This window comes from Melanerpes formicivorus, unplaced genomic scaffold (genome assembly GCF_026170545.1).
Source record: "Melanerpes formicivorus ecotype bairdi unplaced genomic scaffold, bMelFor1.0.p_v2 SCAF_29, whole genome shotgun sequence".
In the NCBI taxonomy this organism is placed as follows: Eukaryota; Metazoa; Chordata; class Aves; order Piciformes; family Picidae; genus Melanerpes; species Melanerpes formicivorus.
This window is the reverse complement of record NW_027142381.1, coordinates 381,203-398,864: the sequence shown is the minus strand read 5'-3', so window position 1 is coordinate 398,864 and position 17,662 is coordinate 381,203. Positions and strand designations below refer to the sequence as shown.

At 50.1% G+C, this 17,662-nt stretch overlaps 1 protein-coding gene across 2 annotated transcripts in view; it reads right to left on the bottom strand.

The window, feature by feature from the left end:
- Nucleotides 1-1,870: 1,870 nt before the first annotated feature.
- CALN1 (calneuron 1) overlaps nucleotides 1,871-17,662 on the bottom strand; it is a 188,536-nt gene continuing 172,744 nt past the window's right edge. For both annotated transcript variants that reach the window (XM_068154428.1, XM_068154429.1), the window contains exons 5-6: nucleotides 15,790-15,943; nucleotides 1,871-5,327 (exon numbers count right to left, since the gene is read on the bottom strand). In XM_068154428.1, the coding sequence (XP_068010529.1) occupies nucleotides 5,200-5,327; nucleotides 15,790-15,943 (282 nt within the window). In that variant the 3' untranslated portion in view covers nucleotides 1,871-5,199. The remainder of the gene's footprint in view (nucleotides 5,328-15,789; nucleotides 15,944-17,662) is intronic.

Genomic DNA, 17,662 nt, shown 5'->3' with positions numbered 1-17,662 from the left:
GAAGGATGAGGGTGGGTTTGTGAAAGATTATTCCTATGCTTGGCATGGAAAAAGGTAATTGCCAGTAGGTACTTTGCTCATCCAACAAACTTCAGCAATCCAGAACACCATCCTTAGGAACACTTTTTACCTTATCTTGATTTATTTGCCTGGTATCCTACTTTTTATGGGAGCCATTTACTTGGCCCCAGATTAAGGAGGTGGTTCTGCATGCATGTTACTTTTACAAAGTAGCTAGAAATCTCCCATGTAAAGTTGCCAGCACCCAGTGCAGCATATGAGCTCCCAGTAACCACTGAGGAGTCTCTACGAAATCCCTCCACCTCACCAGATGATACCCAAAATACTCTGCTGTAGCTCACCTGGGAGCAGAAGCAGTAGCTGGGGTCTCCTACCACCTCCCACCCTTCTGCTGACAGGTGGCTCTTGTTCTGGCTGGTCTGTGAGCACCTTCAACCCAGCAGTGTTTGCTAACAGTAACTGGCATGTTTGTGGGTGCTTCTCAAAATGAAAAAGGATGACTTATCCTTTGTCAGCCCTCTTTTATCCTCTAGGATCTCCAAAAGAATTGAAGACCAAATTCTCCCTAACAAGTTTTCCCAGTTGCCCACCCTGGTTAATTCTTCAGATTACTGTTGATATTGCTTCTGATTAGAAATTACTTCTCAGTGGTGGGCTCATCAAGAGGGTCAGGCTCCAACAAAGTCCTTGGGTGGTAAGGCTTCCTGTGGGCAGCATCCTGCCTCCTCAGGGCAACTGCCACCACCATTTTGTGCTTGTCCTGCCTGGTAACTCCTCGGCCGTGGTTTCCTTCACCTCTGACCTTATGGTATGGCTTTGAACCTGACACGTAGGCAATGTTCCTTCAACAGCTTTTGCTGGAGTTTACTTCTCTGTGGCCTCCAAAGCATTTCAGCCTGCCATGTGCCTGCTGTTCCCTCATTGATCTCTCCAGGAGCAGAAGCTCAGCATGTTCCTTCAAAGTTCAATGGCTAAAGTCAAAGTCGATCATTATTGGCGATGCAGCCTGGTGTCTTGCAGGAGCAGTAACCCAAATCCATCCCATCAGCCATCAATCCCTCTGTGAAGGACCAGCTCAGGACAGACTGAGCCGAGCTTTGCTTACACTGCATTAATTTCCCTCACTCCCAACCCAACCCAAAGCCTTCCTCAAGCTACAACAACCACATCCATCTCACAACCTCCCTGCTCAGCCGCAGCCTCTTCCGCAGGGCTAAATCCCCGCAGCTGGCTTTGGGGCTGCCTCACGGTGCGCTAAGAATTGGCTGATCCCTGAGCTCAGACGTCGTGCCAGGCTGCTGGCAGCTGTTTGTCCAGCCTTGCTCTGGCTGGCAGGGGGGCTGCAGTCGCTGCAGCTCGGTGGCACCCATGTCACGAGCAGCCGGGGGTTGCCATGGCGATCTCCTCTCGGTGCAGAATCGCAGTGCTGGAAAGACACTGAGATTCTCCTGGAACTGGCAAGAGCAGAAGTTGAGTGCTTGCTTTCTTCTGGTGGTTTTTTCCCCCCCTCATTGACAGCTCTACCTTGCACTGCTGCAGCCTGGGTATTTTTCTTAAACTGTGTTAATTAGCACTTAAATAGGATTTCAAAGTATTATATATATATATTATTATGTTTTTCTTAAAGTAAGGGGTGTGGGGGTTCTGCATTTCTACTTCTTTGACTCTTCTACTTTCTTCCCCCTTAAGCTTTTTTGCCATCAGGCTCCAATCAAAATTTTACTGCTCTATTTTTACCCACTTTCTGTAAAAGCAACAAAAAGCCCTTCTTTCCCCCCCATCCTTTCCCCTCCCCCCCCCCCCCCCCCCCCCTTCTTATGAGAAGAAAAGGAAAGGAAGATAAATGGAGGTTACATAAATGGAGCCAGGCAAGTAGGTAAGAGCCACAGGTCCAATGCTGCTGGCTAGGAAGGATGGGAATGTGTCACTAGAAAGGTTTTAAGGAGAGGGAAGGATGCAATGGCTTGGCCTGATCCATCCTGCGTTGCCACTAGCTACCAGAAGGACCTGGCTGATTAAAGAAGGATCTCTTCAAGAGGCCTTTTAGTGGAGAAAGCCTGCTCTAGGAAGGAAAAGGGGACCTCTGGTAAGGCATGGCACTGATTCAGAACAGATACATCGGGTTCCCTACAGAAAAAGCAAACCTCAACCCCCACCCTTAAATCCTGTACCCAGTAAAATCAGTGGGGAGTTTTGCAATGAACTCTACTGACCCCAGGCTATGGCTTCTACCAATATATTAATTAGAGGTTTGGTTTTGCAAATGGAGCTTTGAGGTGAAGAATTACACTGAAAAAAAAATGCCTGTATTTACAAAGGGGTTTTAGGGAGCATGGGGCATGCATGTAGGAATCAATTATGGAGCCTTCCAGAAAGCTTCCAGGAGCACTAAAGATCATCTCTTCTGTAAGGTTGCTGAGATCACTGGAGCCTGCCTTAGCATGAGCTGTCAGATGAGTGAGCTGCAAGTGGAGGAACGCCTGGTCTGTGTGTTTTAGCTCGTGTTTCTGGGCTCAGTGTGCTGGCACCACTCTGCCCCAGGCTTCTGCAGCTGCTGAATGGGGCTGGTGAGTTGGTGCCCTCCTCTCCGCTCCATCTCCACCTGCCCCTGCTGCCCACCTTCACTGCCAGCACAGCCCCAGGGGAAAAGAGATTAATCTCATTAGGTATTACTCAGTGGCAAGTAACTCTCAGACTTGTTTTCTGTTGCTGCCATCTTTTCACATGCCCCTGAGACCGAAAACTGGGGATGACAGTTCCCTTACAATGATCTCAAAGCTCACTACCTGCAATGTCCAGCACAGCCTTAGCTCCCCAGCAGTGCAAACCCCACCCTCAGAGCTTGCCTAAGTTTTTCTACTCTTGGTTTTAAGTCTGCTGCTGCCCTATAGCAAACAAAAAAAAACCTCTTCACCTTCTGGGAGGTGTGGAATGGTTTGCAGTTGACCTCTGTTAGTCACAGCAGAACATAAATGCAGGAGTGAAAGGCAGGAAAAAGAAGCTGCTCTGGAAAAGAAATCTGTCATCTTCAGTGGTGGAGGGGGGCACAGGGAAAATGGCCATGAAGTGGAGGTGGGCAACTGAGACACACACCTAAAGGCAAAATCCAAGGTGCTGAGATGAGTTTCAAGGGGTGATGGGAGACAGAACATGAGAAACAAGTTTCCCAATCAAGCTGCTGGAAAACGCAGGTTAAATGTTATTGGTCAAGCTTGTAATCAAAGAAAGACCTGAAACAAGTCTTTGGGATGGATCCAGGCTTAAGCTGATGGCTGCTGTGTGGGAGAGAGAAGCTTGTGGTTTTCCACTCCTTGGGGGGCCATCCTGTCCCCTTTCATAGCATAGGAAACAGTCAGAAGCAAGATCTTGCTGTTCCTTGGTGTTTCTGGAGTTTGCCCAGCTGACACCATGAAGCCACAACTCCAACACCCAGGTGCTTCCATGGGCCTCCCTAGGAGCTCTCCCCATGCCTGCTCTGTCAGCACCAAACGGGAAACTCCTCCCACGAGGACTAAGAAGCCAAATCTCTCCAAGGTGACACACAGGTCCACGGTCCATCTGAAGATAAATGCAAGGCTGTGCATCATGATTAAAAGGAAAAATAGGATGTATTTGTGATGTAATCCTGGCTCCAGGCTCGCCCTTCCCATGGGCTGTGTTGTGTCTCTGGTCTGCATCACTCCATCTTCCCCTTGCTGCCCATTCAATTAAATTCTCTTCCAGGAGAAAGAACCAATGCTTGCAGGATCTGAAAGTCTGGACACACTACATAACATATGGCAGGAGGTTGTGGTTTGGTTCCTCCTTCTTTTGCTGGAAGCTGCTTTTCAGCAGGTGGTCCATGGGCTGGTGGTGGTGGGGGTGGTGGTGGGATGACTCCTGGGAGGGCCTGGAGCAGCTCGCTGGTCAAAACCACACAACTGCCATGTAGGTGAACATAGAACCTCTCCCACGAGAAGGTGTCTGCCATGGAGGCCTCACTGCAGGGGATCTGAAATGTCAGAAATTGTGCAGGAAAGGTGAGGGCTTTCCATGATCTTCATCACAGGCAAGGCTATTGAAGGCCAATAAAAGACGAAGGGCAGAACCGGTGGAGAGCAAACCTTGTTGGCTACGCAGACAGGCCCAGAGCAGAGGGAGTTGTACCTGGTGCTGGTGGTTGCAGTCGGTTGGAAGACTGTGCACAGATCTCCAAAATGCCCATGAGTGGGAAGGGGAGAGGCGCTTCTCCAGCCCTGAATCACGCTTGGAGAAGAACTGGCGAAGGGACCCATGCTAGCCCAGAGTCTCGTGTCAAAGGCGGCGGTCACGAAGCAGCAAAAAGAGACACTTGGTGGGGCGCTGGCGGACGCTCCTCCTTGCGGCTCCGGAGACGCTGCACAAGGCTGCTCCAGCTCCCCTCTGATGCCATCAACTCAAAGGCATGGTCATAAGGGAAGGGAAAAAAAACCCCAAAGAACCAAAACCAACGGCACAACCCAGCCCCCAAAGTGAAGCTGGAGTAGATGAAAGGACAGGAAGGGAACCAGCTCGGTGGCAATGCTACAATCAACTTCCTGGGCACGCGGGGCCAGCGGGGAGCTACGCTGCAAAGTCAGTCGGCCCCTGGGTTAAAAGACAACCCTGCTGCAGCAGGTTGTGAGGCCGTGCCTCTTCCCCCACCGCCAAGCAGGCTGCTGGCTGAAAGTCTCTCTTTTAAAGTTACCATTTACTGCTTTGAAGCAAGAAGTTGGGACTCCTATACCTTTCTTTTTGTTTTGTTTTGTTTTTTTCCCCCTCTCTTTTTTTTTTCCATTTTCTTTTGTTGTTTTTTTTTTATTGCATTAGGAAACAACACCGACAAAAAAAAATTACCCAACAACACCAACCAAAAAAACCAACAAAAAACCCCCAAACAAACATCAAACAAACAAACAAAAAGAACAACCAAAAACAAAAACCCCAAACCCCTTTAAAGCATTAAGACAGCCCTTTGATGTCCCTGCCAAAAGGATGTAGTTGATTCGCAAGCCACAGTTAACGCTGCTGGCTCTCAGGCTCCTGGTGGAGATGGGTGCTCTGTCTGCCTTGCCTCTTTGCCTCTTTGCCGTGGGAGAGTCGGTTTCGGTTTCAGGGGGAAGCTCACCCGGTGGCATGCGCATGCATGGTCAGTTTGGTTCACAGTGTGGTGGCCAGAGGCTACTCCATGCCGCTGCGCAGGATCTGGTTGGCCGCGATCAGCATCACGCTTATGATGAAGGCCATGGCGAAGGCGCAGATAAGGCTCTTCCGGACGCAGGTCTGTCGGTTCTGCTTCTGGGCGTGCACTGCGGGGGAGACATGGCAAAGGTCAGGCCCTCAGCCCCACACGTGGCTTGGCTTTCCACCACGAGCTCAGAAATCATAGAATCATAGAACTGATGGAAGTGACCGCAAGGATCAGCCAGTTGCAGCCCCCATGCCTTGGCCAGGGACACCTCACACTGCAGCAGGTTGCTCACAGCCACATCCAGCCTGGCTGCAAACACCTCCAGGGATGAGGCTTCCACCACCTCCCTGGGCAGCCGGCTGGAGGGGTAAGTCCACGACGACCTCATGAGGTTCAACAAGACCATGTGCAAGGTCCTGCATCTGGGTCAGAGCAATCCCAAGCACTGATATAGGCTGGGCAAGGACTGGCTTGAGAGCAGCCCTGGAGAAAAGGACTTGGGGGTGCTGGTGGATGACAACCTGTTCCAGTGTCTCACTATCCTCATGGGGAAGAACTTCCTAATATCCAATCTCAATCTACCCATTAGAAACTAGAGCTTTTTCCATCCCCCCCCCAGTCCTATCACTCCCTGACACCTAAAAACAGTCGCTCCCCAGCTTTGTTGGAGCCCCCTTCAGATACTGGAAGGTCACAGTCAGGTCTTCTTGGAGCCTTCTCTTCTCCAGACTGAACAGTCCCAACTCCCTCAGTCTGTCTCCATAGGAGAGCAGCTCCAGTCCTCTGCTCATCCTCGTGGCCCTTCTCTGGACACCTTCCAGCACCTCCACATCCTTTCTGTAACAGAGGCTCCAGAACCAGACACAGTACTCCAGGTGGGGGTCTCAGCAGAGTGGAGTAGAGGGGGAGAATCACCTCCCTCGACCTGCTGGCTCTGCTTCTCTTGATGCAGCCCAGGATGTTACCTTGGTGTAAGCCTCCAGTTCACACCTCAAACACCCCCTGTGCTGGCCACATCTCACCTCTCCCTGCTGGGATATTTCATAGAATCACAGCATCCCAGCATGGTGAGGGTTGGAAGGGACCTCTGGAGATCATCCAGTCCAGCCCCTCTGCTAACACAGGTTCTCCTAGATCAGGTTAGCCAGGCTCACTGTCACAGAATCACAGAATGCATTGGGTTGGAAGAGACCCTCAAATGTCATCCTGTCCAACCCCCTTGCAGTCTGCAGGGACATCTCCAACTGAATCACGTTGCTCAGGGCCACATCAAATTCAACCTTGTATGTCTCCAGGGATAGGGCCTCAGCTGCATCTCCTGACAACCTGTTTCAGTATTTTACCACTCCCAGTGTAAAGCACTTCCTCCTTATGTCCAACCTAAGTCTCCCTTGCTGCAGTTTCAAGCCATTGCCTCTTGTCCTATCCCCACATCCCCTTCTAAACAGTCCCTCCTCAGCCTTCCTGTAGGTCCCCTTGAGATACTGAAATGCATTTCTAAGGTCTCCCCAGAGCCTTCTCTTCTCCAGCCTGCCTTTGCAGGAGAGGTATTCCAGCCCTCTGATCACCTTTGTGGCCCTCCCTTTCTTTTAGGCTCTTCATGAAATTCTCCCTAATGTTCTTTACTTGGAAACAGTGGTCCTCTGTTAACCCCTTTGATTCACTCAGGTCAGCTGGGAATCACAGAATGTTAGGGGCTGGAAAGGACCTTGAGAGCTCATCCAGTCCAGCTCCACTGCCAAAGCAGGATCACCTACAACAGTGCACACAGGAACTCATCCAGGTGGCTTTTGAATATCTCCAGAGAGAAAGACTCCACAATCCCCCTGGGCAGCCTGCTCCAGGGCTCTGTCACCCTCACAGAGAAATAATTCTTCCTCCTGCTACCATGGAACTTCCTATGCCTCAACTCCCACCATTGCCCCTTGTGCTGGCATTGGGCATCCCCCAGCAGAGCCTGGCTCCAACCTCTGGGCACTCACCCTGCACAGCTTTAGCAACAGCAATGAGGTCACCTTAGTCTCCTCCAAGCTGAAGAGCCCTCAGCTCCCTCAGTCTGTCCTTGTAAGGAGGCTGTTCCACTCCCTTCATCATTTTCATGGTTCTGCACTGGACTCTTTAAGCAGTTCCCTGTCCTTCTTGAACTGAGGGGCCCAGAACTGGAGACAATATTCCAGATATGACCTCACCAGGGCAGAGTAATGAGCAGAGAATTAAGATGCACTCCCTGACAGCACTTGAAACCCCTCTGTGATAGTTCCCATGAGTATGCACAGCAGGTTGAACATTTCTCCTCAAATGTTCTGTGCCTAAGCAAAATCAGGCTCCTTAAGAACCTTCTCACAGGAATGTTTGCAGAGGGGTTGTCAAAGAGGTGAGAGCAATTTGTGCCAGTTGAAATGCAGAGAGAGTTAGGAGGTTTAGTATTTGACTTATTTTATTTGATTTTAATTTTGTTTCAAGCTCATCAGGGAGGAATCATGCTGTGACTTGCTAAAACCAGTGCATGCCTCTGTCTTAGCTTCCCTAGCTGTGATGTTGAACATCAAAACATACACTCACAAAATCACAGAATTGTTTTGGTTGGGAAAAAAAAAAACCCTTCAAGCTCAGGCAGTTGAACCATTTCCTAACTAGCAAGGCTGGTGCTAAACCATGGCCCTCAGCACCACACCTCTGCCTCTCAGAATCAGGGCTGGAGGGGACCTCAAGGATCAGCCAGTCCCAACCCCTCTGTCACGGCCAGGGACACCTCACACTACAGCAGGTTGCTCACAGCCACATCCAGCCTGGCTGCAAACACCTCCAGGCAGGAGGCTTCCACCACCTCCCTGGGCAACCTGTGCCAGGCTCTCACCACCCTCCTGGGGAAGAACTTCTTCCTAACATCCAATCTCAATCTACCCACTCTAATTTTGTTCCATCCCCCCCAGTTGTATCACTACCCAATATCCTAAACAGTCTCTCCCCAGCTTTCTTGGAGCCCCCTGCAGATACTGGAAGGCCACATTAAGGTCTCCTTGGAGCCTTCTCCTCTCCAGACTTGTAAACACTTCCAAGGATGGGGATTCAACCTGGGCAACCTGTTCCAGTCTTTGAGAACCCTTTCAGTAAAGAAGTTTCTTCTCCTGTCCAACCTAAACCTCCCCTGGGGTAACTTTTAGACAGTATTGGGATGAAGATTAATGTTTGGAAAGGCTTTGATGGTCCCTTGAGAGAATCACAGCAAGCCCTCACACATGGAGTGTGTTCTGGCCTGCTGCTGCAGTCACTAACACATGGCCTTGGCTTGTCCTGAGTGGGGATGCAACCATGCCTTTTACTCATGCATGGACTTGTGATGATGGGAGACTTTCAGGTGGTTTGCAACCACCTCAGAACTACACCAAACCTAAAATGTGAGCAGGAAAAGGATCCAAGTACCCATATATAAAAAAGTCCAGGAGAATGTTTCTAGAACATGTGGGGAAAACCTTGGCCCTGAGCAACCTGGGCTAGTGGAAGGTGTCTGTGTCCATGGCAGGGGGGTTGGGAGTAGTTGATCTTTAAGATCCCTTCCAACCCAAAGCATTCTATGAATCTATGATCCAGGGTTGAACCTCATCACACTGAGAAGGGCAACAAAGCTGGGGAGGGGATTGGAGCACAGCCCTGTGAGGAGAGGCTGAGGGAGCTGGGGTTGCTTAGCCTGGAGAAGAGGAGGCTCAGGGGAGACCTTCTTGCTCTCTCCAACTCCCTGCAGGGAGGTTGTAGCCAGGTGGGGGGTGGTCTCTTCTCCCAGACAACCAGAACAAGAGGACACAGTCTCAAGCTGTGCCAGGGGATGTTTAGGCTGGATATTGGGAAGAAATTCTTCCCAGAAAGAGAGATTGGCCTTTGGAATGTGCTGCCCAGGGAGGTGGTCACCATCACTGGAGGTGTTTAGAAAGAACGTGGATGGGGTGCTTGGTGCCATGGTTTAGTTGATTAGGTGGTGTTGAGTGATAGGTTGGACTTGATGATCTCAAAGTTCTCTTCCAATCTGGTTAATTCTATTCTATTCTATTCTATTCTATTCTATTCTATTCTATTCTATTCTATTCTATTCTATTCTATTCTATTCTATTCTATTCTAGTGCTGGAGGCCTGAGAAGCCCTCCTTAGTCAGACTGCCCAGGGCAGTGGATAGCTGCACCACCAGCACTCCAAGACCTTGCTATGCTCTCTGCAGACCACAAAACCCTCTTCCAGCACCTCTCCCAAATTATTTGCTTTCTGCTTGCACTGCTCTGCTCCTTGATTTCTTCACTCCCTCCTTTACAATGCACTCAGAATCAATACTGCAGTTCCTCAGGTTTGTGCATGATGCCCTGGGACTTTGAAAAGCTTCTTGAATCACAGCTTTAGTTACTTCTTGATTTCTGTTGTTTGTGTACTTTGAAAACACTCCCAGCCAGCAGACAAAGCAGTGCCACAAGCCATCACCCTCAGCATTGCTGTTCAGTGCGGGGCTCTGGGGCTGATTGCCATGACTGGGAGCAGCAGCTGAAGGCTGGTCAAGGCTTTTTGTGCTGGCAACTCTCCTGCTGAAAGGAAAAGAGTGAAGCATGGTCAGTGCTTCCTGCAGAAGTGTTCCTGAATTGAGCAATTTCTTCAGGCCTCTGCAAGCCATCAAGTAAAAATAGAGCTTGAAAGCAGCAGGATCCAGGTAAGTCACTGTTAGAACCATAGAACTGTTGAGGTTGGAAGGGACCTTTGAGACCAGCAAGTCCTCCTGGAGCTCACAATGCTACCACTGCTGCTAAGCTACTGGCCACTAAACCATGTCCCTCAGCACCACATCCATGTGTCTTTTATATGCCTCTAGAGATGGTGACTCCACCACTTCCCTGGGCAGCCTGTTCCCATGCTTGATGACCCTTTCTGTGAAGAAATTTTCCTGATATCCAACCTGAACCTCCTCTGGTGCAACTTGAGGCTGTTCTTTACTGACCAAAAGGGCACCAAGTAGCTAAATGACCTACCAAGCAACTCCAGAAGAAAGGGGGAAGCTCTGCACTGAAACATAGGTGTGCTGCAGACCCAGAGACACCCTCTTGCTATTGGTTGGGACCCAGCAGGACTTACTCCAGCAAGAAGTCAGTCTTTCTTGCTCCTTGTCTTTGCAATCCACAGGGAGATAAAGTGGCTGAAGTTCTCCTTGCAATCCACAGGGAGATTAAACAGCTGAAGTGAACACCACTACAAGCTGCACTCTGAACTGCACTCTTAAATACGGAGACCTATTTGCCTCTGCTGCTGACTGATGAATTTCAGCTCTCTCTTCTCTCCTTTCTCCAAATGTATAAACCCTTTGAGCCTGGCATCTGTGCTTTTCCATAGCTGCCCTTCACACAGGGCTGGATGCTTGATCTGTTCTGCAGCTGGTTGCCAGCAGGAGTTTTGAATGCCTATGGGACATGCCAGGGTTTGGATGTGAGCTGATTCCCTGTACATTCAAGTCAGAGACAGACCAGGTCAGGTCAGATCCTAAGATCCTTTGGAGATTTCCTAGACTCTTCTTAGTGGGGAGAACAACTCACAGAGTGTCCAATGTCAGTGAGATCTCAAGAGGCAAAGCAAACTGAGGATGGGTCATCCTTCATCTTCCCAACATGCAGAGGACAGGCAGGAGGAGGACTCACCATGGTAACAGAGACAGAGCTACAGTCACTATAATGTCTCCACAAGGACATGGGATTAACGGGTCCAGCCCATTCCAGGGTACATCAGTTCACTGGTTGTGGCTGCTGGGCTGGTCACAATGCCCATGGTGGGTTTCAGATGACATGGGTAAGTGCTGAGGACCTTGTCTGAAGAAAAAGGCTTGCTAACATGAACAACTACAGTGTATTTAGAGAGGCTTCTGTCACAACCCTGCCAAAGGTGAGTGATATTTGCTTTCTCTGGCTGGCTGAAGTTATTTTCAGAGGGCAGTTTTTCATTCCCAGGCCCTTATCTAGGAGCAGAGTGGATGCTCCTAGATCCTTCTCTGGGGGGAGAGGGAGGGGAATGGTGGCAGCTCTTGTACATCCACTTAATGTGAGTGTCAGGGCTGAGGCTGAAATAAATACCCACTGCAGGCAGCCTGGGTCACCCAAACCAGCCAGCACCCTTGTTTGCCATGAGGGTTGTGAGGGTTTGGATTCACAGAACACCAGGTTGGAAGGGTCCTCAAGGATCACCTACTCCAACCTTCAATAAAAGGAACCAGAATATCTGTCTTATGAAAAAGAGGCTGAGGGATGTACAGCCTGGAGAAGTGCAGGATCTGGAGGGGATCTTCCCAAAGGTGATCAATACTGAAAGGATAGGGGCCAGGAGGATGGGAGCAGGCTTTTGTCACTAGTACCCAGTGACAGGACAAGAGGTAAGGTGAACAAACTTGAACACAGGAAGTTCCATCTAAACAGGAGGAGGAAAAAGAGAACACAGTCTCAAGCTGAGCCAGGGGAGGTTTAGGCTGGATGTTAGGAAGAAGTTCTTCCCAGCAAGAGAGATTGGCCATTGGGATGTGCTGCCCAGGGAGGTGGTGGAGTCACCATCTCTGGAGGGGTTTAGGAAGAGACTGGCTGGGGTGCTTGGTGCCATGGTTTAGTTGATTAGATGGTGTTGGGTGATAGGTTGGACTGGATGATCTCAAAGGTCTCTTCCAACCTGGTTTATTCCATTCTATTCTATTCTATTCTATTCTATTCTATTCTATTCTATTCTATTCTATTCTATTCTATTCTATTCTATTCTATTCTATTCTATATTCTGAATGCTCTCCAGCAATCCCTTCCAGCCCCTCCCCCCCTCCCCTTCTGTGAACTGCCAGACAAATGATTTTTGTGCTATAAAGTTTTGGCAGTACAATGTTGCTGCAAAGAGTTGTGCTTTGCTGGTGTCTCTTCTCATCAAACCCCCCATTCTTCTTGGCTCTCAACTCCATTCTCCTGCCCTAAGCATTAATAAAAATGGAGAGAAAGGCTGAAGACATAACTGTGCCTCCCTTCTTGATTGGGGCTGCTGGGGGCTGCTTGTACTTGGGAGTTGGACATTTTCACTGCTCTTCATCAAGGAGAAGGCAAATGAGAACCCCCTAGAAATGTGTGGGAGGGAAAGATGTCACATAAGCCTCGATCTGACATCTTGCTAATGACTCTAATGTTCCCAGTGAACTGAACAAAAGCCTGGACTTGCCCCTGACCATAATCTGAATATTGTTTGAAGATGAATATTTGTGTTTATCCAAATGTGTGTGTGAGTGTGGGGGAGAGAGAGAAGCCACAGCAACCATGTTGACAGAGGAAGAATATTACACAGTCAGGAAGACTTTGTAAAGACAAGAAGCCAGGATGGCAAAGTGGTGAGAATGACAGAAATGTGCAAGGATTTGTGTCCAAGGCAATGTCGGTTAGCACCTCTAGGGGCTGAGCCAGCCAGCCCCTCCTGTGGAGAAACAGCAATGTCTCTGTCCACAAGACAGAGAAGGGTTTTGAGGCTTCTCTTTGATTCCCCCATTTCAGCAAGGCACTTCTGCATATTGGCCACAGCAACCCCAGGCAGAGCTACAGGCTGGGGTCAGAGTGTCTGGAGAGCAGCCAGGCAGAAAGGGACCTGGGGGTAGTGGTTGGCAGCAGCTGAACATGAGCCAGCAGTGTGCCCAGGTGGCCAAGAAGGCCAATGGCATCCTGGCCTGCATCAGGAAGATTGTGGCCAGCAAGAGCAGGGAAGTCCTTGTGCCCTGTGCTCAGCACTGCTTAGGCCACACCTTGAGTCCTGTGTCCAGTTCTGGGCTCCTCAACTTAAGAAGGACATTGAGAGACTTGAAGGTGTCCAGAGAAGGGCAAGAAAGCTGGGGAGGGGTCTGGAGCACAGCCCTGTGAGGAGAGGCTGAGGGAGTTGGGTTGCTTAGCCTGGAGAGGTGGAGGCTCAGGGGAGACCTTCTTGCCATCTACAGCTCCCTGAAGGGAGGTTGCAACCAGGTGGGGGTTGGTCTCTTCTCCCAGGCAGCCAGCACCAGAACAAGAGGACACAGTCTCAAGCTGTGCCAGGGGAGGTTTAGGCTGAAGGTGAGGAGGAAGTTCTTCCCCAAGAGAGTTGTTAGACATTGGAATGTGCTGCCCAGGGAGGTGGTGGAGTCACCATCCCTGGAAGTGTTTCAGAAGAGCCTGGATGAGGCACTTGGAGCCATGGTTTAGTTGATCAGATGGTGTTGGGTGATAAGGTGGACTTGATGATTTCAAAGGTTCTTTTCCAACCTGGTTAATTCTGTGTCATCTGTATCTTGAAAGCTTTCTGCTGTGTCTCTTTGCTTAGGAGCCATTCCTAAATCTCAGTGAAAATCACTGGGGTTCATTTTGGCTTCATTCCTGCCCACAATTAAAAGCACTTCAGTGGGGTGGCTGAAAATGTGCATTAAATATAGATGTGAGCCTCTCAGCCAGCCCCTTTAGGCCACCTCTACAGTTGAAAGAAAAAGGTGCTTTTCAAGATGTAATTCATCCCCTCCCAAGGCAGCACCTAAAAGAAGCTCGAGGAGCTGTCCCCAAAAAGCATCTCCTCCACTCCACCAATTTCAGAGAGTGATTCACATGGAGACACTTCAAAGCCAGCCTGGGATGCTGCCCAACCTCCTTGACAGCATCCCCCTCAGTTCCATTGATCCATGCCTTGAGGCCCTCTCATGGTTTGCCTTTGAGCCCTGTAGGGATCTAAGCATTTGGGAAGTGGGAATGCTGAAGGCACAAGTGGGTCACTCAGATAATGGCATGTTCAGCATGAAGAGCTTGCAGGGACACAACCTGCTCTCAGGCTGTCATTCCTGGGAGGCACAATGACGTCAGAGCTGCCGTGGTCCGGGGCCGCTTCCTCCTGCTGGGACCTGAAGCAAAACGTCGTTGACAGCGTTCAGTTGATCTTTATTCCCTGGTGCATTGGTCCCTGCCTCTGTGTGTGGATTTCTAACAACACCTAAAAAAAAACACCACCCAAGGCTCTGTTTTGCTTCTAGGTTCTGCCTAGCACCAGCAGTGCCAACATCCCACGAGAAAAGCTGTTCTCGCTGTACTTTTGGAAGCTGGCACTTCCAAAACGAGACGCTGAGCGTTCAGGGTTTTCAGACCCTTTCCGTGTGTGTGTGTGTGTGTGTGTGTGTGTGTGTGTGTGTGTGCAGCTGGGGTAGTTCACCCCAGCAGCAAAGCTGGAAGCAGCCTGCATGCCTCTCCCCACGGTGACAGCTGGCCCACGTCTCCGCTGTATCAGCAGGTCAGCGGGGACTAGCAACTCCATTCATGTCAGCGAGCATCTCTTCCTCCTGGCTGCTCTTCAGGAGGAGGGGAAAATAAGAGAAGTGTTGCTTGGCTTGATTCAAGGAGCTTTGCTGCTTGCCTCCCTCCTGCAGGCTTCTTAAAATTCAGCTCTGCTCTTCCACATCTTCTCTGCAGTATTTAGCAGAAGGTGAGCGTGCTGGAGGGAGCTGCTGAATGCTGTCCGTTAGCCAGGCTGAGAATTGCACCAGTTTTGCCCTGGGAGGTGGTGGAGCCACCATCACTGGAGGTGTTTAGGAGGAGACTGGATGGGGTGCTGGGTGCCATGGTTTAGTTGATTAGATGGTGTTGGGGGATAGGTTGGACTCGATGATCTCAAAGGTCTCTTCCAACCTGGTCTATTCTATTCTATTCTATTCTATTCTATTCTATTCTATTCTATTCTATTCTATTCTATTCTATTCTATTCTATTCTATTCTATTCTATTCTATTCTATTCTACCCTACCCTACCCTACTCTACCCTACTCTATTCTACTCTATTCTATTCTAATGTGATTATCCTTTGCTTTCTTTTCAAGACTCTTCAGTGTCTCTGCCTGCTGCCCTTCAACCCCTCAGAGCTTCAGAATTTCCCCCAAGATGGCCTGTATGAATCAAAGGATCACAGAATCCTGAAGGTTGGAAAAGACCTCTAAGATGATCAAGGCCCAACCATCAGCTCAACACTACCACAGCCATGTCTAGAGCTTTCTTGAACTCCTCCAGGGATAGTGACTCCACCACCTCCCTGGGCAGCCTGTTCCAATGCCTGACCACTCCTGCAGTTAAGAAATGTTTCCTAATACCTAACATAAATATCCCCTGGAGTAACTTGAGGCCAAGAAGTGGCATCACTGTGGGTAGGAAGCACAGTAGCTGTCCCAGGGTATTGCTCACAAACCCCAAGGTCCTCTGTAGGTGTTACCCTAGACTTTTCTGCACTTTGAGATGATTTGTAGCTGTTTAGTTGTTCCAGCCAGTTCCAACCCTCCACTAAGAGGGTGCTGGAACACTGGAACAGGTTGCCCAGGAAGGTGGTTGAGGCCTCTTCCCTGGAGATACTCAAGGTGAGGCTCAACGAGGCCCTGGGCAACCTGAGCTAGTTGGGGATGTCCCTGCTGACCACAGGGAGGTCGGACTGGGTGACCTCTGGAGGACCATTCTATGATTCCATGTAGCCTTGCCCCTCGTGTGTGGTGGACCTGAGTGCTCCAGATGAGGCAGAAAGGGAGTAACTGTAGAGAAACACAGACACCTCGTCCCTCACCTTCAAACTCTGTCTGGCAGTTGCCCGAGTTCTCGTTTAAACTCTCCTCCTCGTTGATGATGATGTTCTCGATGTCCTTCATCGTTAGGTGGTCCCGGAAGGCGTGGTAGAGGATGTGTTTCAGCTCTTCCAGTGTTATCCTTTGCATGTCAAACTGTGGGAAGAGGATGGAGTTAGACTCAGCCACCAGTAGCAGACATGGTGCTTGGGGGAAGAGAGAGGAGAGGAGAGAATAGAATCGAATTAACCAGGTTGGAAGAGACCTTTGAAATCACGGAGTCCAACCTATCACCCAACACCATCTGATCAACTAAACCATGGCACCAAGTGCCTCAGCCAGGCTCTTCCTAAACACCTCCAGGGATGGGGACTCCACCACCTCCCTGGGCAGCACATCCCACTGGCCAATCTCTCTTTCTGGGAAGAACTGCTTCATAACATCCAGCCTAAACCTCCCCTGGCACAGCTTGAGACTGTGTCCTCTTCTTCTGGTGCTGGTTGCCTGGGAGAAGAGACCAACCCCCACCTGGCTACAACCTCCCTGCAGGGAGTTCTAGAGAGCAAGAAGGTCTCCCCTGAGCCTCCTCTTCTCCAGGCTAAGCAACCCCAGCTCCCTCAGCCTCTCCTCACAGGGCTGTGCTCCAGACCCCTCCCCAGCTTTTTTGCCCTTCTCTGGACACCTTCAAGACTCTCAATGTCCTTCTTAAACTGAGAAGCTCAGAACTGGACCCAGGACTCAAGGTGTGGCCTAAGCAGTGCTGAGTATAGGGCAGAATGACCTCCCTGCTCCTGCTGGCCACACTCTTCCTGATGTAGGCCAGGATGCCATTGGCCTTCTTGGCTACCTGGGCACACTGCTGGCTCATGTTCAGCTGCTGTCAACCACTACCCCCAGGTCCCTCTCTGCCTGGCTGCTCTCAGCCACTCTGACCCCAGCCTGTAGCACTGCCTGGGGTTGTTGTGGCCAGTGTGTAGAACCTGGCACTTGGATGTGTTCAATCTCCTGCCCTTGGACGGTGCCCATCTGTTCAGCCAGGCAAGGTCCCTCTGCATGTGGGCATGAGGCAGCTCCTGACTTCTGGGGTGGTTCTGTGTTTGTTTGGGTTTGGTCTGGTTTTGTTTTTCATCCTCATTTCAATACCTCAGTGTAACTTTGCACATTTTTTTTGCTCTTTTGGGTTCATTTAACACTAACAGTGTGAATGCTGCAAATGACTGTTGCTGGAGCTCTTGCCAGCTGCCTTAATGCTGGTAGAGCAGGAGAGAAACACAGCCCCACGCCAGGGATGGTCTTTCAGGCTGGAGGTAACAGCGATCCGGTACCAGTCCTGACCATCCCAACAGAGAGTCACAGAATCACCAAAGTTGGAAGAGACCTCAAAGATCATCAAGTCCAACCTGTCACCACAGACCTCATGACTAAACCATGGCACCAAGTCCCACATCCAATCCCCTCTTGAACACCTCCAGGGATGGGGACTCCTCCCTGGGCAGCACATTCCAATGGCTAACAACTCTCTCAGTGAAGAACTTTCTCCTCACCTCCAGCCTAAACTTCCTTTGGCACAGCTTGAGACTGTGTCCTCTTGTTCTGTTCCTGGTTGCGTGGGAGAAGAGACCAACCCCCTGAGAAAACCCTGAGAGATTCCCCTGGTAGCTCTTCCACCTTGCCATCAGCCAGCACCTTGTCTCTGCCTCTGGTGGCTGTTTTTTTCCTGCTAACTCACCAGTTGTGCCTGCATGGTGAGCACAAGCAGAGAACATTTCCCTTCTAGCTGCCTTCTGCTGTGGATCCAGGAGGTAAATGCTGTTCTTACACATACCAGATATCAACCCCAGAGGAGTCCTGCAGAATACATAGAAATGAACATTT